The sequence below is a fragment of the Mustela nivalis genome, assembly GCF_964662115.1.
Source record: "Mustela nivalis genome assembly, chromosome: 1".
NCBI classification, from domain to species: Eukaryota; Metazoa; Chordata; class Mammalia; order Carnivora; family Mustelidae; genus Mustela; species Mustela nivalis.
The window spans coordinates 203,701,750-203,725,395 of record NC_139020.1 but is presented as its reverse complement, the minus strand read 5'-3'; the positions used below and the strand labels follow the sequence as shown (position 1 = coordinate 203,725,395).

At 52.4% G+C, this 23,646-nt stretch overlaps 1 protein-coding gene across 2 annotated transcripts in view; it reads left to right on the top strand.

Moving 5' to 3' along the window:
- AP1M1 (adaptor related protein complex 1 subunit mu 1) overlaps nt 1–23,118 on the top strand; it is a 28,163-nt gene extending 5,045 nt beyond the window's left edge. The window contains exons 2-12 of one of the 2 annotated variants that reach the window (XM_082710017.1): nt 669–825; nt 2,190–2,257; nt 3,865–3,995; nt 4,660–4,807; nt 14,095–14,221; nt 15,261–15,403; nt 15,715–15,786; nt 16,198–16,356; nt 21,356–21,481; nt 22,039–22,114; nt 22,234–23,118. In XM_082710017.1, the coding sequence (XP_082566143.1) occupies nt 669–825; nt 2,190–2,257; nt 3,865–3,995; nt 4,660–4,807; nt 14,095–14,221; nt 15,261–15,403; nt 15,715–15,786; nt 16,198–16,356; nt 21,356–21,481; nt 22,039–22,114; nt 22,234–22,256 (1,230 nt within the window). In that variant the 3' untranslated portion in view covers nt 22,257–23,118. Of the gene's footprint in view, nt 1–668; nt 826–2,189; nt 2,258–3,864; nt 3,996–4,659; nt 4,808–14,094; nt 14,222–15,260; nt 15,404–15,714; nt 15,787–16,197; nt 17,038–17,247; nt 17,767–21,355; nt 21,482–22,038; nt 22,115–22,233 lie in introns of those variants that run through there. The other variant, XR_014305372.1, reaches the window with a different exon arrangement.
- Nucleotides 23,119–23,646: the final 528 nt, after the last annotated feature.

Here is a 23,646-nt window from a genome sequence, read left to right as displayed (position 1 = left end):
CTTCCGGCGTGATCTATTTACAGTAACGCTTCAGCGTATTTGGGTCTTGGTGTATATGTATGATTTCTCTTCTCTTGGGTAGATACCTAAGAGAGGAATGGCTGGGTCTTACGCTAGGTCTCCCTGTGTGAGAGCCTGCCAGACTTTCCCGAAGTGCTTGTCCCATGTCAAGTCTCCGGGAGCAGCAGACGAGGGTTCTGGGTGCTGCATGTCCTCACATAGGGGCTGTGAAAGAGCAAGAAAGAAGCAGCAGTGCTAGGACGTGCTTCTCAGGCCACAGGGGGGTTCTGGTGGACACAAACATTCAGCGGTGTCCCCTGAATGGGTGGGCACCCTGACACAGGCAGAAGGGTGGGGTATGTTAGCATAGGCAAGGCTCTGGGAAGGTCTGCATCGAGAGAGCTGACAGGATGTTGTTTTAACCTGGCACCCTACAGTTGGCTCAGTCCCGGACCCCTTGTCCCCTGTTCCCCTCCCCTGCAGAGCAGCCGGCTGGCCCCTGTGTCGCTCACTTTGGGAAATGCTCTCCTTGAGGAATTCCCTGGGGGACAGAGATCAGCATGGCCTGGAGTCTCTGATGGATAGGGCTGTAACTAGCCACCTTCCCACTCCAGGCACCTGGCTTGTGGGCTCACGTTGAAAGCAGTGTTCCTCCCCGCCCTACCCAGGTGCTCATCTGCCGGAATTACCGCGGTGACGTGGACATGTCAGAGGTGGAGCACTTCATGCCTATCCTGATGGAGAAGGAGGAGGAAGGGATGCTGTCGCCCATCCTGGCCCACGGGGGCGTCCGCTTCATGTGGATCAAGCACAACAATCTGTATCGTATCCCTTCGCGGGGCAGCTCCCCGGGGCCTGCTGTGCGCACACACACAGGCACGCACGGGTGACCGAGAGCTCCCTGAGGTCCCTCTCCTGCAGCCTCTGTTGCTCCTTGCCCCTCCCGCTCCGGAGGGACTGGAGGATGGCTCCAGAGTACCACGGGCAGCCTGTAGTCCAGGGGTTGGCAGTCTGTGAAGCTGCCCTGGGTCTGGGCAGTGGCCGCCCAGGTGTGGAGGTGGTGGTGGTGTGAGCACAGCAGGAGCCGTCTGACCAGTTCCCAGTCGAGCCCGGGGAGGAGACGGCAGCCGCTCACCTCTCTGGGTGCTGCTGCCCAACATCCCCTTCCTCCTCCCTGGTTCCATTGTCCGTGACAGTTTCCAGCAGGGCCCAGCCTGGAGGGCCTGCTGTCCCTCCTTAAAAAGCAGCAGAAGGGCATGTGATCCCAGGCTGGAGGACAGAGGCCAGCACTCTGACTGGCCCTCCATCGGTTTCCTGGGTCCCTGCTCTGGGCAGGAAGTGAGGTGGACATGGGTCCCGCCATCCCTTTTGCCTGGAGCTCCGGGCTTAGCCCCAGGGGCTGGGCGGCATGGGTGTGCCATGAACGGGCATGTCCAGGGCACAGCACATGGGCCTGCAGTGGAGGAACCAGCCTCCCCAGGTGGCTCGAGGCCCTTTAGGGAAAGGAACGGGAGGTGTATAGCACATGCTGACTCCATGAGGCAGGGACCCTCCCCTGTGTTGGAGGAAGAGTCTGTGTCGCACATGTTACACACATCACCTCGATGAATCCATGGTCAGGCCTCCATCAAACAAGTAGGAAAATGGAGAGTCCGTTAAAAGGTTTGCTCTAGGAGCCAAAGCTTGCAGGAAGGGCTTGAGCCAGCGCTGGCCCTGGCTGTCTCTGCTGGAGCCTGGCTGGGGAGCCGTGGGCCTCAGGGGGATCACCTAAACTGCTGGCTTTGGGGAAAGACCAGTTGTGGTCCTGCTTTCTGCTCCCCACCCCGGGACGTTCACCCCACCCAAGGTGCACCCCCACCACCACCCTGGGCTTTGGCTCTCGCTCAGGTAACAGCTCCTCATGGCGGCCCCGTTGGCTGGGGCGGGTTCCCTGTGCCCCTTGCTGCCTCTCTGACGAGGGAGGACTCCCTTGGGGCTGGGACCACATTGGGTGACTGCTGTGTCTCAGGCCTGGCTCAGGTAATAAGCTCAGTAACTCACTGAAGGCCAAGTGAATGTCTAGGGTTGGGTTGAGGGAGGTTCTGAACTCCACATGGCTGTGGGGTCCCCCCTCAGACCTGTGGTGAACCGGGGTCTGCGAGGTACCAGCCCAGGCCTCTGAACACTCCTTAACTGGGGCCTCCAATCAGTGGTTGCCACGTCGAAGAAGAACGCATGCGTGTCGCTGGTGTTCTCCTTCCTTTATAAGGTGGTTCAGGTGAGTCGAACCGCAGTCACCCTGGCTCTGCTATGGGCCTCTGCCCATACCCCCTGAGGGCTGCAGCACCCTAGGGAGTTGCAGGGCTAGAACACCCAAAAATGGGAAGGGGGAGCTCCAGCTGCCCCACGTGTGGGATTTTATGGCCTTTGTTGTCTTTCTGACATGGTGAGGAGGGGAAAGTGAACAGAGTGAACAGAGCTCGGGGCAGGTCAGTGCGCCCTGAATCCAGGATTGGCTGGGGAAGGGTGGTGGGCAGCTAGCTGAGAGTCAGAGCTTAGCAAGACAGGCTAGCCAGGAGGAGAGCAGAACCAGATTCTGCTCAGAGATGGGGAGGCAGCGAGAGCAGCACACGCAAAGGCCCTGGGGCAGGAGTGCATGTGGGATTGTATGGTCAGGGAGCATCAGGCTGGCCAGGGTGCTCAGGACAGTGTGGGACTGAGGTCAGCAAGGTTGGCAGAGCTGGACTGGGGTTAGGGACGCACAGGGGCTGGAGGGAATTTGGATTCCATTCCAAGAGTGATGAGAGATGGTGGGGAACTCGAAGCAGGAGATTGACAAGACCTGACTGGAGTTGAGATCATCTGGCAGGCTGCTAAATGGAGGAGGAACTAGAAGGCGGCAGGAGGCCAATGAGGAAGTTGCTGCAAGCTTCCACAGGGCAAATGGAGGGCCTGACTGGAGCAGGGGCCGTGGGGTTGAAGAAAGTGGAGAACCAGACCCAGGAGGCCCTGGGTGGGCCCAAGAGAGCTGTGGTTCCCCAGGTGGTGCCATGTGCAGCTAGCTCAGGAGCCACAAGTGCTGGACACTGGGGAATGGGCTGATCTGGGCGATGAGAACACAGGGGCAGGAGAATGTGTGTCCCCCTGGGGAGCCTGAGTCCAGGCTGAGGAGTAGGTGCTCGTCCCAGAGCAGTGGGTCATTTCCTCCAGTGCAGGAATGACTTCCGAGTAGAGAGAGGCTCAGCGGCTGGTCCCACGATGCAGAGGGGCATCAGCGGACCAGAGAAGGGGGAGGGAGGAAGTTTCTTCTCCCTGCAGCGTTTGGCATTTCCTTTTTGCCTTGGTGACTTTCCTTTAGGGTTAGGGCTAATGAAACTTTTCTCCCTTCCCTTCTTTGATTCTCTTAATTTCCTGTTGAACTGGGGGAGATGTGTCACAGCTCAGGGGAGTTGGAAGAGTCCAGAAGAACTCCTTGTTCTGTCCCCAGTGGCTCTTGCCCCTCACCTGAATCACTTGTGACATGCTCAGGGTGATAGTTAACAGTGGGGATTAAAGAGAAGCTCTAATGGGACCCTAGACCCAGTGGGGACCGTTGGGATGGAGAGGAGAGAGGACCCACAGGAATGGAGATGCAGAGCTCTGCCAGCCCCCGAGGATGCCTGCCCTGCCTGCAGCCTGCTTCCTGCCTCTCCGCAGCCAGTGCTATCCTCCTGCCCAGTCGCCGAGCCTGAGGCCTCATCAATGGTCTGTCACTCAGCCTTGCACATGGGCAGATGCAGCGGGTCGGAATGAGGGCTGTGGGCTCTGGGGCCTGAAGGCCAAGTGGCTTCCTGCAGGCGCTTCCCTTGCTTGGCCCCGTGTCACCCATCTGCCGCCCCACCGCAGGTGTTCTCTGAGTACTTCAAGGAGCTGGAGGAGGAGAGCATCCGTGACAACTTTGTCATCATCTACGAGCTGCTGGATGAGCTCATGGACTTCGGCTACCCCCAGACCACCGACAGCAAGATCCTGCAGGAGTGAGTGGGCAGGGTGGGGACCCAGGCCTGGCGACATCACAGCGTTGATGTCATCAGGTGTGGAGACAGGAGGAAATGAAAGCGCCTTCCTGTTGTGAGCCGCCACTCTGTCTCCATCTCCCGTCCAACCTGGGCTCCTGGGTGGTTGTAGATTCCTGGGCGCTCAGCGTCCCCACACACCACAAGCATGTCCCTCGTGCTAGGTGGTGCACCACGTGCCTTGTCGTTAGGGAGTCCCCTCCCTCTGTTTTCATTGTCATACATGAGGCAGCCCTGCCCTTTGCACCGGGGCAGACGGATCAAGTCCCTCCTGGGCACTAGGCCCCGTGGCGAAAGCTTCACCTCTTTGTGTGAGGGGCGTGGCTCCCCATTTTACATGGTGCAGGGGACACTCGGAGAAGCCACATCACTGGCTGGCATCCCGCGCCCATCAGTCCCCAGGTGGGATCAGGGTCACCAGCTTCCCCCCAGGGCTCGGTCCCCTCCGCCTGCCCGGCAGGAGAGCAGGTGGTGTCCGTTCCTTGTTTTCCTCCCCACTGCTGTCTCCTTGCCACCCCCGCCCCCAAACTGCGTGCTCTACACTCAGTATAGAGTTTGTTGGGGCTTCTTGACTGTTTTCCAAATGCCGGTGCCCCAGCTCCTGACCCTGGGTGTGGTCCCACAGATACATCACTCAGGAAGGCCACAAGCTGGAAACGGGGGCCCCAAGGCCCCCAGCCACCGTCACCAACGCAGTGTCCTGGCGGTCCGAGGGCATCAAGTACCGGAAGAACGAGGTGTTCTTGGACGTCATCGAATCTGTCAACCTCTTGGTAGGCTCCCTTTCCTTTCTTTGCTGCTTTTAGAGAAATTTTGTCTTCTCCGTGATTGAAGAAAAAGCAGCTAGACTTTTAAAACTAGCCAGGCCATGAGAAATGTTTACTTTCTTTCTTTCTTTCTTTTTTTTTTTTTATCTTTTCCACCTACCTTTTATTTATTTATTTATTTTTTATTTTCAGCATAACAGTATTCATTATTTTTGCACCATACCCAGTGCTCCATGCAATCCGTGCCCTCTATAATACCCACCACCTGGCACTCCGACCTCCCCTTCCAATTTCTCCCAACTCCCTTCTCCTCTCTAACTCCCCATGTCCTCCATGCTCCACAAATAAGTGAAACCATATGATAATTGACTCTCTCTGCTTGACTTATTTCACTCAGCATAATCTCTTCCAGTCCTATCCATGTTGCTACAAATGTTGGGTATTCGTCCTTTCTGATGGAGGCACAATACTCCATAGTGTATATGGACCACATCTTCCTTATCCGTTCGTCCGTTGAAGGGCATCTTGGTTCTTTCCACAGTTTGGCGACCGTGGCCATTGCTGCTATAAACATTGGGGTGCAGATGGCCCTTCTTTTCACTCCATCTGTATCTTTGGGGTAAACACCCAGGAGTGCAATGGCAGGGTCATAGGGAAGCTCTATTTTTAATTTCTTGAGGAATCTCCACACTGTTCTCCAAAGAGGCTGCACCAACTTGCATTCCCACCAACAGTGGAAGAGGGTTCCCCTTTCTCCACATCCTCTCCAACACATGTTGTTTCCTATCTTGCTAATTTTGGCCATTCTAACTGGTGTAAGGTGGTATCTCAATGTGGTTTTAATTTGAATCTCCCTGATGGCTAGTGATGATGAACATTTTTTCATGTGTCTGATAGCCATTTGTATGTCTTTATTGGAGAAGTGTCTGTCCATATCTTCTGCCCAAAAAATGGGCAGACGATTTTTTGATATGAGACATTTACTTTCTGTGTGATGCTGACCAGCGGTTCAGGTTAGGCCCGGCGGGGCCCCTGGGGCGCCTGTGCTCTCGCGCTAGCTCTTGTTCCTATCAGAGTCCATGCAGGCACACTGCGCTGTTGCTGTTTAAAGCAGGGCGGAAAGTGAGAAGGCAGAGGCCTCCACATTCAGCCAGACCACCTCACTGAAGACTCGCTGTCATCCCTCCCCAGCTACACATCCACCAACGCGCGGTCTCTCCGGAGAGCTGAGAGCAGCAAGGTGTGGTTCTCCCACAGCTTCTTTCCTTGTTGTTTGGCTGTTTTGTGCAGGTTTGCTTTTTCCTTTGATTTTATCTTTTAAATTTTCACTAAGTAAAATTGAGCTTCTTGTCTGTTAAATTCAGCACATGCGCAGACTTTTACAGCCCACTGCTGTAATCAGGATCCGCATCCCCGCTGAAGCCTCCCTCCTGCCACCGTTGGTAGTCCCCACCTTCCGCCTGCCCCTCCGCCCAGCGGCCACCACTCTGGTCCCCTTCACTGTCCAGTAGCCCCCACCCTCCATTTCTCTTTCGTTTCTCTTTCTCCCTCCGTTTCTCTTCCCCAGTCAACCGCGGTCTGGAATCCGAGGGTCCTCCTCCGAATGATTGTCAGAAGGTCGGTAGCAACCTCACGCTGCATCACCAGGCCCGTGGTCTAGTACATCACATGTTGAGAGAGAGAGAGAGAAACCATATTCACATACTTTGTATAGTATATTGTTCTAGTTGTCCGTTTTTATTATTAGTTCATTGTTCATCTCTCACTGTGCCTCGTGGATAAATTAAACTTTATTAGAGAAATATATGATAGGAAAAAACATAGTACATAGAAGTTTCGTTATTGTCTGCATATTGACTGGCTTCAGGCATCCATGGTCTTGGAATGTATCCCCCGCAGATAAAGGGGGGACTACTCTAGTGTTGTTTTAGGATTATCCTATGAACGGAATCATACAGTATGTGACCTTTTGAGTCTGGCTTCCACTTAGCATGTCTTTAAGATTCATCCAAGTTACCATATTTATCAAAAGTTTGTTTCTTCTTATATTTACTTACATTTATTTTATATCCTGAACCACATCCACCAACTGAAGGGCTGTTGGGTTGTTCCCAGTGTTGGGGAGTTGTGAATAGAGATGCTGTAAAAGTTTCACATACAGGTTTGTGTGTAGACAGAAGTTTTCATTTCTCTAGGGCAAATTGCCAGGAGTGAGATTGCTGGGTCATATGCTAAGTGTGTGTTAACTTTGTAAGAAACTGCCAAACCGTCTTCCAAAGTGGCTGCAGCATCTTCGCCTTTCCACCAGCAGTGAGGGGAGTTCTGGCTGTCCCACACTCTCGATCGGTGTTTCGATTTTCGCCATCCTCATCAGTGTGTCGTGTTAGCTCGTTGTGGCTTTAATTTGTAATTTTTAATTTCCCTGATGGCTAACTATAACCACCTCTTCGTGTGCTTGTCATCCATATATCATCTTTGGAGAAGTGTCTTTTCATGTCTTTTGAGTATTTTTAAACTGGGTTGTTTTTTTCCTGATTATTGGAGTTTTGAAAGTTCTTCATGTATTCTTGTATTCGTGTACTTCATCAGTTGTGATTTGCACATGTTTTTTCCTGGTCTGTCACTTGTCTTTTCATGCTTCTGGTGCGGTGTCTTTCACAGGACAAAAGTTTTTAATTTTGACAAAGTCCAATTACTGATTTTTTAGTCTGTGTGCTTTTGGTGCCATGTCTGAGAACTCATTGCCAAACCCAAGGTCATATAGGTTTCTTCTTAAATTTCTTCAGAAAGTTTTATAGTTTTTTATAGTTTTACATTTATTATCAGTTTTGAGTTAAGTTTTATATAAGGTAGGAGGTTTATATGCTTTTTTTTTTTGTATCTGGAACAGAGTTTTGCAGTTGTTCCAGTATCATTTTTTTATCAAACTATCCCTTTCTCCACTGAATTGCTTTTATATTTTTGTCAGAAAGCAGTTGGCTATATTCATATGAGTCTATTTCTGGACACTCTACTGTTCCATTGATCTGTATATCTGTTCGTTCACCCATACCTCACTGTCTTGATAACTGTAACTTTATTAAGTCTGAAAATCAGACTGTGTGGTCCTGCCAACATTCTTCTTTTTCAGAATTGTTTTAGGTATTTAATTCCTTTGTATAAAATTTTAGAATTGGCTTGTCTTATCTACAAAAAGATTTTGCTGATATTTTGATTGGTATTTTATTAAATAACTCTATTAATCAGTATGGGAGAAAATTGGTATCTTTAGTATATTGTCTCAAAAGCCGTAAATGCTATATATCTCTTTCTCTGGTTAGGTCATCTTTGATTTCTTTCATCAACGTTTGGTAGTTTTTTACCACGTGCATGTTTTGTTATAGTTATACCTAACTATTTCATTTTTTTGAAGGTATCATAAATTGTGTATTTTTAATTTATTTAGTGGAATACACCTGTGAAACTCTCTGAGCCTTGAGATGTCTTTTTCAGAATTTTTGTTTTAAGAGAGGGTGGGCAGAAGGAGAGAGAGAATCTTAAGCAGGCTCCATGCCCGGTGTGGATCTCGATCTCACCACCCTGAGATCATGACCTAGGCCAAAATCAAGAATTGAACACTTAACCAACTGAGCCACCCAGGCACCCCTTTTTCAGGATAATTTTAGCTACAAATTTCAATCCTGTAATAGTTCTAGAATTATTCAGATTTTCTCTTTCATCTTGGGTGAGTTTTGGTGGTGTGTTGTTTTTAAGAAGCTGTTCCATTTCCTCGAAGTCATTGAGTTTATATGCATAGTGTTGTTTATGGTATTCCCTTATTGTCTCTTTAATGTCTGCAGGGTCTATGCTGTTGTCCCCTCTTTCATTCCAGATATTGGCCATATGGCATTTTTTTTCTTTGTCGGTTTTGTGAGAGTTTCATCTATTTTGTTGATCTTTACCAAGAAGTGGCTTTTGGTTTCATTGATATTCTCTGTTGTTTTCCTGTTTTCTATTTCATTGATTTCTGCTATTAGCACCAGTATTTTCTTCTCTTGATTTCAGTTTATTTTGCTCTTTTTCCAGTTTCTTTAAGTGGAAACTGAAGATACTGATTTGAAACCTTTCCTCTTTTCTAATATAAATATTTAATGCTGTTAATGTTTAAGTACTATGTTAGCTGCAACCCATAACTGGTTTGTTGGATTTTCATTTTTGTTCAGGATATGTTCAAATTTCCCTTGAGACTTCCTTTTTGACCCATAGATTATTTAATAAAAGTGTGTTGTTTAATTTTTAAGTGTTCACAAATTTTTCTGTCACTGATTTTTAATTTAATTGCATTATCATCTAAGAATATACTTTTAATAATGTTGGTTTTTTAAATTTTGTTAAAGTTTATTTTATGACCCAGAATATAATCTTATCTTGGTGAATGTTCCTATGCACTTGAAAAAAATGTGTATTTTGCTTTTGTTGGGTGGAGTGTCCTGTCAATGCCAATTAAACCCTCTTGGTTGGTGATGTTGTTCAATTCTTCTAGCTTATTTTGCTAATTTTCTCTCTACTAGTTCTAACTATTATTGACAGTATTAAAAGCTCCAGCTGTTAATGGTAAATTAATGCCTTTGCTTAGCAGATTTTGACACTGTGCCAATAAGCACAAGCACATTTAGGATTCTTATGTTTCCTTGGTGAACCAACCCTTTCTTTTATCATTATATAATATCCCTCCTTATCCCTAGTAATTTTTTTTGCTCTGAAGTCTGTTATTAATATTGTTATTCCAGAATTCATTCAATCAGTGTTTACACATATTGTGTCTTTCTGTCCTTTTACTTCTTTTTCTAATCCTTTTATTTTATTTTTAAAGATCTTATTTTTTAGTAATCTCTACCCCTAGTTTGGGGCTCAAACTCACAACCCTGAGATCAAGAGTCACACACTCTACTGACTAAGCCAGGCAGGCACCCTGTCCTTTTATTTTTAACTTACATGTATCATATATCTTGTAGACTGCATATAACTGGGTCATTTTTAAAAGGTTTTTATGTAAATTCCAGTAAGGTAACTTACAGTATAATATTAGTTCCAGGTATACAATACAGTGATTTAACACTTCCATATATTATCCAGTGCTCAAACTGGGTCATTTTTAAAAATCTGTTCTAGGAGTTTGTCTTTTAATTGATATGTTTAGAGCATTTATACTTACAGTAATTATTAATTTGTTAGATTAAAATCTACCATTGTATTACTTGTTTTCTTTTTGTTCCCTCTGTTTTTTTATTCCTTTGGTGTTTTTTTCCCCCTCTATCCTTGTATGTAATGATTTTATTGATTTTTTTTGAGAGGACATGGGAGTGTGAGAGAGGAAGTGAGGGAGAGCATGAGAAGCGGGGAGGGGCGGAGCGGGAGGGACAGGCAGACTCCCCGCTGAGCAGGGAGCCTGGAATCCTGACTTGAGCCAAAGGCAGATGCTTAACCGACTGAGCCACCCGGGCGTCCCAGACAATGTTAAGATTTTTGCTTTTAATTCTCAAACACTGACAGCAATCAAGAGTGGAAGAATAACAGTCTTCCACATAACCCAGACATTTGCCACTTCTGTTGCTTTCCCTTCATTTCCTGACTTTCCAGGTTTCCTTCTGGGATCTTGTCCCTTCCCCCTAAGCGGTAGAACTGCTTTTAGCAGGTCCTTCAGAACAGGTCCACTTGGTTTTCCCTCATCTGAGAATGTCTTCCTTTCACTTTCATTCTGGAGGATACTTTGACTGGATATCAAATTCTGGGTTGACAGTTCTCCTTTGGTACCTTGAAAATGTCCTGCCTTCCCTCGGGGCTACATGCTTCCTGGCGAGAAATCCACAGTCCCTATAGTCACCCTTTAGGGCATTGCATTTCATAGGAGCCTTCCAAATTTTGTGTTTGTCTTTAATTTTTAGCAGCTAGATCATGATGTGTCTGGGTATGGGTATCTTTGGGTTCTATTGTTTGGGATTTGTTTGGCATCTCAGGCTTACATCTTCTACAGAAATTGGGATGTTTTCAGCCAGTGTTTCCTTAAATAGGTTTGCATCACTTCACTCTTTCTCCTTCCTTTTGAACTCCAGGGACATGAATGTTAGACCTTTTGTCAGTGACCCAAGGGTTCTGAGGCTCTGTTCATTTTATCCCAACTTTTTTTTTCTTTTGGTTGTTTATATTGGATGATTCCTTTTGATCTGTCTTCAAATTCACTGACCCTTTCCTGTTTTGTCCCCATTCTGCTATTGTGCCCATCCAACAAGTTTTGTATTTCAGTCATTGTATTTATTAGCTCTAAAAATTCCATTTGATCCTTCTTCCTGTAGTCTGCTTCTCTGCTGAAACTTTCTATTTTAACATTTGCTACCAGGGTGTTTGTGATTTTTACCTAGTTGTTTAAGGTCTTTGTCAGATAATCCTAGCGTTTACATCAGGGTTGGGACCTGTTGACTGTATTTTTCCATCTGGGCTAAAGTTTTCATGGTTCTTTGTATGCCAAGTATTTTTAGATTTGATCCTGGACTTTTTGAATATTCTAAGATTCTAGGTATTGTTTAGATTATACCAGAAGCGTCATTATTTGTGTGTCAGCTGACAGTTGACCTGGTTAGGTTCTAGCCACAAGTTGCACTCTCCAGTCCATGGGCAATGAGTATCAGTTCAGTTTTCAAAGCCTTCGTGCTGTTTGCTCTTTGAGCTTATCCGGAGTATGCACCACCCGGTGGTCAGTCTGGGACTGTGCAGTTTGTATCCCAAAGCCTTTGGCATGCTAATGAGCATCATAGCCACCCTTGCCTAGTTCTAGAGAGCTCCGTGGAGACGTAAACAAGTGCATGGGTTTGTTTCCCTGGACTCCTCATTCTCAGTTACCTTTCTGGTACTTTCCAGTTGCCTTGGGCATCCCTTTTTGGTTCTGTGACCAACTGGGGACTCCTGATCCCCGTGCTTGTCTGCAGTGGGCTCCCATCCTGGGTTTGCCCCACCCTCTGGGAACAGCAGTTCTGGGGCCTGGGTGTGAGAGAACAGACAAAAGGGGGGAACTAGGGGATTTCTGTACTTGCTCTAAGAGGCAGGAGTTCCCCTTCTGGCCCTAAAACCAGAGCTAGAGGATTCTGCAAGCTCTGTCTGCACCCCAGTGCTCACTTCCACTTCCAGGTTTCCTCTGCACTTCCGCACGAAGGGGAGGTGGGGGAGGAGGGCGCTCTCCTACACCGGTTCTTCCCAGATCCCCCTGCTGCGCCTTCCAGTCTTCCGTGCTTGCCCATGCACCCTGCCTAGGTTTGTCATGTAGTCAGTGGCAGGGAAGGGGGATGAGAGCCGACCCCATGTCGCCTTCAGATTACCATGACCTGGCCAATCCCATTGTGTAGCTCACTTGGTTGTGCCCATTTCCAGGTGCTACAGACAGTGCAGACACAGGCAAACTGATTCATCCTCAGACATGTGTTTGGGGCAGCTCCCACCCCTGGGTGGGATTCCTGGAACGTTGAGTTCCCCGCTGTGGAATTGCCAAGAGTGCTTCCCCAACAGATTCTCCCAGTGGACTTAACGTAAACATATTTGCCTTCTTACTGATAAAGTCGTGGAGCAAGACAGTGGCCTCGGTAACCACAGGCCTCTCCCGTCTCGGGACCTAGCCCAGAACATGGTGTCTCAGACTTTAGAGTGTCCTGGGCTAGAAGAGTAAATCCCAAGGAGTAGTTTCTACATAGCTCTATGTGAAAGCACTAGGAGTTCACGGGGTTTCCAGCGCAGTGCACCCCAGCATGCGTCTGTGCCCGAAGGAGCCTTTTTCTTCCATACGCAGGGCACCATGAGGGTGTGGATACCCCTATGTGTCAGAACACCAGACTCCGGGGTCTGACTGCAGAGCCAGCAGCTGAGTCAACATGGGCCTCCAGATTCTGGTCATCTGGACGCAGTGGGGTCCTTCAGCAGCTCAGCAGCCATCTCTGCTGTGCCCACCCGGCCTGGTTGCTGCCCGCAGAGCTGAGATTAGCCTCGTGGGCTGCACCCTTCCTGAGCCTGCCTTCCCGGCTCATGTGCTCAGTTACAGGGGGCTGAGGAGTCCCTACTCCCCAAGGGGAAGATGGCCCTCCCAATCTAGGGGAAGTCACCCCTGGGAGCCTGGAGGGCCTCCTGAGTAAGGCCAGTCAGTGCCAGAGCCCGGCTGGCCAGCGAGGGCCCCCATTAGCACGTGCTCTCTGAGGACCTTCTGCCCCCCCCCCCAGGCGCTGTCCTCATGCTGGCCCGGCGGTGAGCAGCCTGACACAGCCTGTCACCTGAGGAGGGGCAGAGATGGGCAGGCAGAGCTGGCAAGAGGCAGGGGAGGAAGAGGTGGCTGCTGTGTGCTGTGGGGACAGGGAGGTACCTGCCCACTGGGGTCAGTGGGGGACAGCGTGGCCAGAGTGGAGTGAGCTGCGGGGGTGGGGGTGATGGAGCCAGACCGTGCAGGGCCTTCTGGCATGTTGTGTGCCTTTTCTGGGGTTGTCATCTGCTTGGTGCCTCAGGTCTGTGCCTCCCTCAGAGGTAGAGGGCTCACCTGTGTGCATGCGGGGCTCTCCAGACACTCCAGTTAAAGGCTGGACAGGTTCTCCTCCTCCTCTGCCAAGAGAGGCAGCCCTGCACCACGAGAGTGTGGCTGGCCCCTCTGGGCCCCTGTGTTCACAGCCCTGGTTCTCGCCTGTGTGTGTGGACATGCTGATATGGGGTGGCAGTCCCAGCTGTGGCCCCAGCACCTCTGCCAGCCAACACATGGCCTCTGCTCTGTGCCTCAGTGTCCTTGTGTGTCAAGAGGCGTTGCAGCAGCCTGGCTCTCTCAGGACAGTCTCAGGGCTTGCTTGTTGGCCTGCAGTGACTGTCTCATTGCGCTCAGTTGCTTCCTGGTGTGCACGTGAGGTAGAGGGTTGCCCGAGTCAGAACCCTGGCCTGCAGGCTGTTGAGGCGCGCAGAGCCCCACCTGGAGCAGAGAAAGGGCTCAGTCAGTTACCGTACCTGTGTAAATGCACTGTTATTTTGGATCGGTGGTACCAGACTTCAGGCCACCCCCGGGGAGCAGGGAGGGGTCAGGGTCCTGGAAACCCCATCTTTAGGAAGTAGTAGAAGTAGAAGAAAAGCAAGTATGGCCTGCTCCGAAAGAGGCCTGCCCGCGTGGCCTGAGGCCCTGGCACAGAGGCCGGATGAGAGGCAGGTGAGGCTCGCCCAGCTCAGGGGATGGCGAGAAGGGCATGGAGAAGGGGCAGCTGTGAGTGGGGACGTCCCATCACACCCGCCTCGCCATCCCCCAGGTCAGTGCCAACGGCAACGTGCTGCGCAGCGAGATCGTTGGCTCCATCAAGATGCGGGTCTTCCTGTCCGGCATGCCCGAGCTGCGCCTGGGCCTCAACGACAAGGTCCTCTTTGACAACACGGGCCGTGAGTACCCCGCCGGCCCCACTGCGCCCCTGTGGCTGAGCGGAGACGAGGGGATAGTCAGCTGCATGAGGGAACACGCAGATCTCAAGCACTTGCTTCAGACACATTTTCACGTTGTATACGAGACAGCTGTGAAAACAAACAAATCAATACCTGGACATAGAAAGTACGGAAGAGCGAAGATCCTAAAGTCAAGTCCCCTCACCGCCCCATGGGCCAGAGAACACAGGCCAGTGCCTTAGATGTTAAGTTCCGGGAGGGTCACGCAGCAGGTCCGCGACCCCGCCCTGTACCATCTTGGAAGGAGCAGTGGGCTCAAGGTTAGGCCTTATTCTTTCCCCTCCCTGCGGAGCTCCTGCCCCTGCATGGGGCATGTGGTTCGGGCTGCTGCTGGAAGGCCACACACAGTGGCTCTAGCTCTCCCATCTGGCCTGGATGTGGTGGGAGACCCCAGGGGCCTGGCTTCCTGAGGCTCTGTGTTTGCAAACTAGACTGCCAGCCACAGGAGCCATGGCCGCACTGTCAGACCTACCTCCACAGCAGCAGAACTGAGGGTCTCTCCAGTGTTGGGCCATCAGGGCGGCTCCTGTCTCTGGCTGGGCCCAGCCTGCACAGCTCCTCTGAGGGTTAGAAAACCAAGACAGGAACCCAGAACCCAAGGGATGATGATGGGGCCAGGGCACCCTGGGAGCCCTGAGCCATCCGTGTGCATTGCCAGCCTAGTCTACTGGTCGTTCAGCAAACGTTCCTGAGTGGCAGCCCTGGCTAGACCTTGGCCTAGCTGCTGCGGACTCAGACTGAACCAGGCCACCCAGCCCTGCCCTCAGCATGTGCCCAGTGTCGGGATGCGACAAGGCTTCCGAGGGGCTAAGGAAGGACAGGGGAGGTTGCCTGGGAACCCAAGCCCCTTGGCCATCATGACCCACAGATTTAAGAGGCAGCTCTGCTCTGCCAGGGGTAAGCCCAAACAATGGGAGTGTCGCTGACAGACCCAGAGGGCCTAGGATCTGTCCCGCTCTCACCCTTGCCCCCCACCCAGGTGGCAAAAGCAAGTCCGTGGAGCTGGAGGACGTGAAATTCCACCAGTGTGTGCGGCTCTCCCGCTTCGAGAACGACCGCACCATCTCCTTCATCCCTCCAGATGGCGAGTTTGAGCTCATGTCGTACCGCCTCAACACGCACGTGAGTGTGCCCGCAGGCCCCCGCCCAGACTCCGCAGAGTCCATGTTCCACAGCCCAGGGCGCTGCACTTTCTAAGGGGCCAGACCCCATTCTAAGCAGCCCCAGTGATGTGTTCTGCATTTTCACGGAGACCCCCTGGTCTCTTTGTCCATCCCAGTCTGGCTGTGGACTCCTTCGATAGCCCTGGGTGTTGGCACCCTGGGCTCACACCCGGGCAGATGGTCCCTTGCCCTGGGCCTCAGTTTCCCCTCTATGAGATAGGCCTGTGTAAAATGACCGTGTGTGAGTGCCACCTTCACTCTCCTCAACAGGTCAAGCCCTTGATATGGATCGAGTCCGTGATTGAGAAACATTCCCACAGCCGCATCGAGTACATGATCAAGGTGCGCGTGCAGCCCGCACACAGTTAGCCTGGGGATGCGGGCAGAAAGAGAGGGGGCTGGTGGATGACCCCGCCTGTTCAGGGCCTCTGACACTGGTCCTAAGCAGGGCAGGGGCCCCATGCCTCTGTGCTCCCTATTCTGGGAGATAAGGCCTGTGACTGATGCTCGTGCTGCCTCATTGTGAGCCAGAGGGAAGGACGGGGAGCCCTGAAGGTCAAAGGGACTGGAGGGCATAGGGAGAATCTCAGGTGGTTGAGAGGGTGTGAACTGTGCCTAGAGGACTGGGGGTCGGCTTGGTGGGGCCCACAGGCCAGGCCAAGGGGTGTAGGGCCCTGGTGGGAACAGGCTGGGTGGGGGCTGGGCTCTCACCTGTGCCTTCCACAACCTTGGCCGCACCGGCCTCATCTCCAGGCCAAGAGCCAGTTTAAGCGGCGATCGACAGCCAACAACGTGGAGATCCACATCCCCGTGCCCAATGATGCCGACTCCCCCAAGTTCAAGACGACAGTGGGGAGTGTCAAGTGGGTCCCCGAGAACAGCGAGATCGTGTGGTCCATCAAGTCCTTCCCGGTGAGTGCCCTTTTCAGTGGGATGCCCCTTGACTTCTAGGCACACCGCATCTGCTCCCTGTCCCCGCCACAGTGCAGCAGCCTCGAAACCGGGGCATGGGGCTGTGATCCGCACGTGGGGATTCTGGGAGGCCAGTGGACAGAGCTGAGGGGCTGGCTGAGCAGAGAGAGGAAGAGGAAGCTGGAGCTGGGAGAGGCAGCTTGTGCGTGAACGGCCTATCTTCCGCAACGGGCAGCACCCTCAACCCCATTGCCCTCTCTCTGACACTGGTTCAGAACTCAGCTTCCCTTAAGGGACCAGACTGCCTTGCGGCCTGAGCAGCGTGGGTTTCGGGAATCCAGCACCAGCTCCAGGAATGTAGAACACTTCAGGCTGGCCCAGCTGCCTGGCTTGTGTTCAGGATTTTCAGCACTGGAATCCGGGTGTGCAGCCAGTCGTGCCCACAGGGCCTGAAGGTGGATGTGTGCTCCCGGGCCGGCCATGGCCCGCCGCCATTTTCTTCTTTTAAACAAGATGAAGCACCTTTTCTTATGTCTGAGGGCCATTTGCGTTTCTTTCTCTGGAAGCTCTAGCAGCCACCTCTTGTTCATTTTCTGTCAGGTTTGGTCATTTCCTTCGTTTCCGAGAGCTCTTTCTATATAAGCAAAATGAGCATTTTTTCTTTGCTGTAAGTTGCAAATGGTTCCCCCCCCCCTTTTTTTTTTAAAGATTTTATTTATTTATTTGTAAGAGAGAGAGTGAGAGCGAGCACAGGCAGACAGAGTGGAAGGCAGAGTCAGAGGGAGAAGCAGGCTCCCTGCGGAGCAAGGAGCCCGATGTGGGACTCGATCCTAGGACGCTGGGATCATGACCTGAGCCGAAGGCAGCTGCTTAACCAACTGAGCCACCCAGGCATCCCGGTTTTCCCCCCTTTAATGTTTCTCTTGGCTTTGTTTCTGGTAGTTTTTGCTGTGTGACCTTTTTTGATTCAATTAATTCTTTGTTTCATTATTATTTAATGTCAGATTTCTTGATCTTTTCCTTTTATAATATCTGAATTATAAGTCATGCTTTGAAATGCTTTACTATGCCCAGATGTAAAGGAATTCATCCATATTTACTTCTGGACCCTGTGTGGTGGCAGTTTTCACCTTGGATTTTAGGTACTTTCAGAGCTGGGTCTGATAAATGGGGAGAGGTGCAGGTTCTGTTTTATCTTTTTCCAAATAGCTATCCAGTTTTTGAATATCGTTTACTAAAAGGTCCGTCTTCTCCCCAGTGGGTTGAAATGCCATTTTTATTAAATATCAGATTTTCACACAGCGAAAGAAGTCTTTCTGAATGTCCTGTTGTCTCTCTGTCCATGCAGCAAGGCCATATTTTAACTCAGGGCCTTGTTCTCTGTTTTAACATCTGATAAGGCCAGGCCCACCCCACCCGAACTTACTCCCATCCCCCCATACACACATCACTTGTTTGTTTCCTGGTGATTCTTGCTTGCTTACTTGTTCGGTGTTCCTTACAAGTTTTAGAATCAGTTTGTTGACACTAAATTTATAAGTCAATTCGGAAATGCAAACACCTTTATGAGGCTTTGTGCCAGTGTCACATCAGTGCTTTGGGACTGTCTTCACGTTTACCTTATGTACCTCACATAGCTTCTCTCTTGCTTTAAAAAGTACTTCATCGAAGTACAACATGCAGAAAAGTAGACAGATGAAATGTGGACAGCTCAAGGAATTTCCTCGGCAGGGATACATCCGTGTGTCCAGAACCAGGTGAAAAACGCAGAATGCCCCCCAACCGTCAGGAGCCCCCAAGGCTCCTGCCAGTTTGCACATTTCTCATTAAGATGAGCTTTAAGTCAGCGTGCTAGTGAGTGGGGTCTGGTCTTCGGCTGTGCCCCCAGGGGGTAGCCGCTATTTGCATGGTAATTTCTGCCCTGGTTCCTTACCGGGTGTCTGCTTTTGTGTTGTTGTTCTTTGAGTTCCTGTGGGTTTTCAGATATCCTCTCGTATCATTTCAGCCAAATACAGTTTTCCCTTCTCCTCTGCTCTTTTCGGGCATTTGATGGCTCTGGCACCTCCTTGCTTTGGCTGCTGTCTCTGGGACCTGTAAGACGCGGTGGACAGTGGCCGCCTGGTCTTGCCGCAACCCAGAGATGCCAGTCAGGTGTCCCTTCCAAGTCCGACGCTGCACGGGGCTGTGGATTTGACCCAGCCCCACTTTACTGCGGTTCTGACACAAATGGGTGACAGACTTATCCAGGTGCCCCTTCAGCGTGTCTCAGTTCGGGTCTGTCCGTGGGTGGAGCTGGACCGTCCCCGCGTTCTGGCAAACTCCGCCTGATCTTTCCTTTTCCGTGCACCATTGGATTCTATCAGTAACACTGTATGTGACATTTTCACTTTGATGACCTGTTTCACTTTGATGAGGCTGTTTTTTCGGTGTACTGTCTGCCAGGGTTTGTATTATGCCTGCTTTGTAAGTACTCTGTGTCCCGTCTCCGTGCTGCAGAACAGTTAAGTGGCCAGGACGTCGTCTGGTCTTGAGAGGGTTGATAGAATTTGGCCATGTGACCTTCCAGATCTCGACTACTTTCTTCATCTCTTCTGTAGAAATCGGGTCATCAGAGTTTCCATTTCTGTCGGAGACTGGGTAAATCATATTTCCCTTCAACATGATCCATCCTAAGCAGACTTCCGCCATTGTCTGCAAAGTTGGAGAAAGTGGTCTTTTTTTTACCTCCCATTCACCTATAAAGTTACTTCTTCCTTATTCTTTCTTCTGGTGTGTCTTTGGGCCTTCTGGTTCCCTGGATAAGGCTGCCTAGCAGCTTATCTTTTTGTTTTTATTTTCCAGGTTTGCTTTTTAATTTTGTTGTAATATTTTTCTGTCTTTTACAAGTCTTTGATTTGAATTTCTTCATCCTTTTTTTGTTCTAATTTTTCAAGTTAGATATTTTCATTTGATGATCTTGTTTTAAACTTTATATTAATACAAGTATTTAAGCCATAGATGTTGCTCTGAGCCCTGCCTTACCTGGGTAACCCATAGTTTCTGACACGTAATATTTGACTTGCTCATTTAGAAATCTGTAACTGGATAGAGTTGATTATCGTTCTTTTTTTTTAAAGATGTATTTATTAATTTTAGAGCGAGCGTGCAGGAGCATGGGGGGAGGGGCAGAGGGCGAGAGAATCTCAGGCAGACTGTCTGCTGGGTGCGGAGCCCAGTGCGGGACCCCAAGATCGTGACCTGAGCTGAAATCACAAGTCAGACGCTCAACCACTTGAGCCACCCAAGCACCCCTTGGTTCTTTCCTAAGTCCCTAAGGGGCGGGCCTTCTGACTTTCATCTGCCCTCACTGCGGAGCGCTGGAGCCAGAGAGTGTTGTTTGGACTGTTTCTACTTCTGGGATTTCTCGGCGTGTTTGTCGTGTGCTAACAGAAGGTCCGAGTTTGTAAATGCCGCAGGTGCACTTGATAGGAGGACGAGGCTTCTGGTACCGGGGTAGGGAGCCCTCGAGGTCTGCCCGCTTGGCACTGCCTTCCTCTGGTGCCCTCTGCCCGTCATCTAGCGTCTGCTTAACAGAGGTTGCGGCCATGTTAGCTCATGCTGTGGACACTCGGGACTATGATCCCTTCCGTCTGGACACAGGACTGCAGCCTCCAGGACCGCGGCCTGGCCTCCCTTCTTGCCCTGAATTCTCCCTGGTGACAGCAGCCCCCACTCTGTTTTGCTTGGTCCTCCTGCTGGGGGATCTTCTGTCTGCTGTTCCAGCACAGAGCTGTGTTTTGGGCTGTGAGCCAGCCTGGAGGCCTGCCTCGTTCGTGGGAGAATCAGACCCATGGACGTCGACATGACGGACCCAGGGTAGGGGAGCCCACTTCCACCGCCCCGCCGGGAGGGCCTGCCCCCTGCAGGTGCTTTTGCTTTCATTTTCCCTTTTGTCTTCATAAAGCCCAGATTTGGGGTCTGGTTATTGTCTCATACACAGGCTGGTGGAGCTGATTTTATTCCTTTGCCACCTGCTTTGTCTGCTGTTAGGACCCCATTTTTCTCCCCTCATTGTCCCAGAGTCTTTACTCAGCACATGTGCCTGACTCGTACGGAGTCCCCGCTCTCACGCTGGCCCCAGGAGTGGTGAGCAGAGACTGGCACCGTCCCAGGGCAGGGAGCCTGAGCGCCGCCCTGGGGAACTGGGGCGCAGCTCTGCTCTACCCGAGAAGTGCGAGGACAGCCCACGACTCGGGGTGGAGGCAGCTGGTCGGCAGCCACTCCTTCCAGGAGCCTGGGGATCGAGGCCTACATGGTCCTTGGTGTGGCCAGAGCTGGGCTGTCTTTGCTCCCCACTGCTGTAGGCAAGGCACACCGGGCCCCTGGACAACCAGAGCAGATGCCTTCCTCCCATGCAGGACTGGGCTTCCGGTTCCTCCTGACTCTGCCTCAGGCCCCATCTCCAGAGCCACTGCTCAGCCTCCGGGGCCAGCGCTGCCCTCATCCTAGCCCTCTGGGAGCAGGACTCCAGTCCAGCTCATCGTCAGCCCCCGACCCCGGCCTCTTTTGTCACCTCCCTCTGTTCACAGTCCCTCACTTGGACCTTTCCCCTACTGCTTACACATGCTGACCGGACATTGGACATGTTGGGGTGTTCACTTGGACTCTGGCCTGGGCCAGAGAGCCCGAGTCCTACAGAGGCACCTGCACTGTCTGTCTCGGTGCTCTGTGCCCCCGCTTCCTTCCTGAGGCCTGCTGGGCTAGGCTTCCTTGCAGCGACTAGTCTGCCCTCCCTGAGAGTCTGTGAAACTCTCCCGATGCTTGGAATTCACGGATTTCCCCTGGCACGGCTGGCCAGACAGTCCGTCCGTGAGGCCTGGGTGAGTGTAAATGTGCTGGAGGAGCCGAGACTCTGGGTGACCACGGCCACGCAGGAAGGGGCTCATTGGCCAGGCCAGCAACCTGGAACTCTCTGGGGGCAGCTGTCCGCCTGACCGTCTCTGCTCGTGTGCTCCCGCAGGGAGGCAAGGAGTACCTGATGCGGGCCCACTTCGGCCTGCCCAGCGTGGAGGCGGAGGACAAGGAGGGCAAGCCCCCGATCAGCGTCAAGTTTGAGATCCCCTACTTCACTACCTCTGGCATCCAGGTGCGTACGGCCGGGGTCGCCGGGGCCCCGGAGCAGACGTGGCCAGGCCCGGCTGTCCATCCCGGCTCAGAGAGCTGCAGATGACCGCCTCAGCGAGGGTGCCGGACAGCCTGTCCCGGGGCGCCGCGGTGCTGCCCTGCTTCTGCCGCTCTCCACACCTGTCTACCCAGACCTGACCCCGCGCTTCAGCCCCAAGCTCAGAGATTCGTTTGACCCCCAGAACTCGAGTCCAAGCCTCTCTTGGCCACACACTCGCCACCACAGGGCCTGTTTCCCTAGGCATCTCCATGGCAAGTCTATGAGGGGCCGGGCCCCCCTCCCCAGGAGTCTGCTGGAGCGCCGGGCCTGAGGGTGCACCTCCAGCTCTCTCCCACCCCTTCCACGGTGACTCCTCCCTCCCTTGCCATCCGAAAGTGACAGGCCCCGCCCACCCGTCTCCTCCTCTGCCTGTGCTGCCCTGGTCCTCGGCACAGCCTTCCCTCCCTGGCCTTGGGAGGGGGTTGGTGGGGAGGACAAGGAGGGGCCAGCGCATATACGCCCTGCTGCCTGTGCCCTAGGTGCGCTACCTGAAGATCATCGAGAAGAGCGGCTACCAGGCCCTGCCGTGGGTTCGCTACATCACTCAGAACGGAGGTGCGCATGGCTGAGAGGGTGGTGGGCGTGCAGCAGCCCCTGGGTCTGGGGGAGGGGACTCCCCCCACCCCCGACCCAGGTACAGAGCAGAAAACCAATGCTTCCCTCCCTGATTGTAGATTACCAGCTTCGGACCCAGTGAGGGGCCCTGCAGCCAGCGCCCCCCGGCCCCGGCGCTGGGGCTCCTGGCGGAAGCACCAGGAGGAAGCACCTGCCAAGCCTGCTGGATGGAGGGGGGGCACCCCTGGCCACCGGCCACCCTTCCGGCTCCTCCCGGGGACCCCTCCTCTTCCAGGCACACCTGCTCTGCCGTTGCCACTCTCGTCTCTGGGTCCCTCCTCCCAGACGAGGCTCATCTTCGAGAAGTCTTGTCTCTCTGCCCCCTGAGTCAGTTTGAGGGGAAGGAAATGAAATCTTTCCCTCTAGAGATCAAATACAGCCTTCTGTGCTGTTGAGCCCCCAGGCACCAAAAAGATGGGGAGACGCTCACCCAGCCACTGGCTGCACGCGGCCTCTGGCCAGGCCGACTAGGCCACTGTTCGGTTGCTGTTCTGTTGAATGTTCTAGGTTCATGAGTGTTCCTAGTTTCTGTCCCATTTGTTCGTTGTTTACGTACACCCCACTGTCCGTGCCTCCCGCCCTTTGTCCTGAAGCTCTTGGGCAGCACTTAGTGAGGGCACAGTGCCCTCCTCCGCAGCGAGGCCCACGCGACACTGGGTTCCCTCCCATTGCCTGGCCTGACCCCGGCCCGCGCCTCTGCGGCAGAGGCTCCTCCTCGGGGGCTCCCGGCCTCCCCTCACCCCCACTGAGGCCTCGCGGAGATGCTCTCCCAGAGTCCGCCACACCGTGCGATGCTGTCACTCAGCCACATCAGTGTTTGTCCCACCAAGGAGGTGGTGGCCTCAGAGGGCTGGGGGCACAGGTCACCCCCATCTGTGCTGGTTCACCCCACCACCACCCTGTCTATGTTAATGTCATGATTACATTAAATTCCATTACTTAAAGGTGCTGCCTGCTTTCCCTCTGATGCGGCACGTGGTCGACTCCTCCTGGGTGAGCAGGGGCAGGTGTGGGGCTCCCATCAACCCCCGTGCTGGCCCGATGGTCTCCCTCAGAGTGTAATCCTCAGAGCAGCAGCGTCTGTGTCCCCTCTGAGCTCACCCGAAATGCACATTCACAGATCTACCCTTACCTGCCAAGGAGAGTTCATAGGTTCCATGTGATTCATGCATGTGCTGGAGTTTGAGAACCACTACCTGATCCACAGAGGGGATTATGGCAGGGAGCGCCTGGGCAGGAAGCACCCTGTTTTCCCACAGTGGGCACCTACCACACACCTGCCTCCCCATCTGTGCTGCTGGCCCCACCTGGATCACCCCCTCTTGCCTTCAAGGGCTGTTCTCCCCTGTCCCTCTCCCGTATCACCCAGCTCCCCCTTGGAGGACTGGTGGGCATCAGCCCAAGTAGGAGCTTGGCCTCTCACCTGCATTGAATAAAGAGCACTGCCGTGGCCTAGGGCTTGGGCCAGGGCT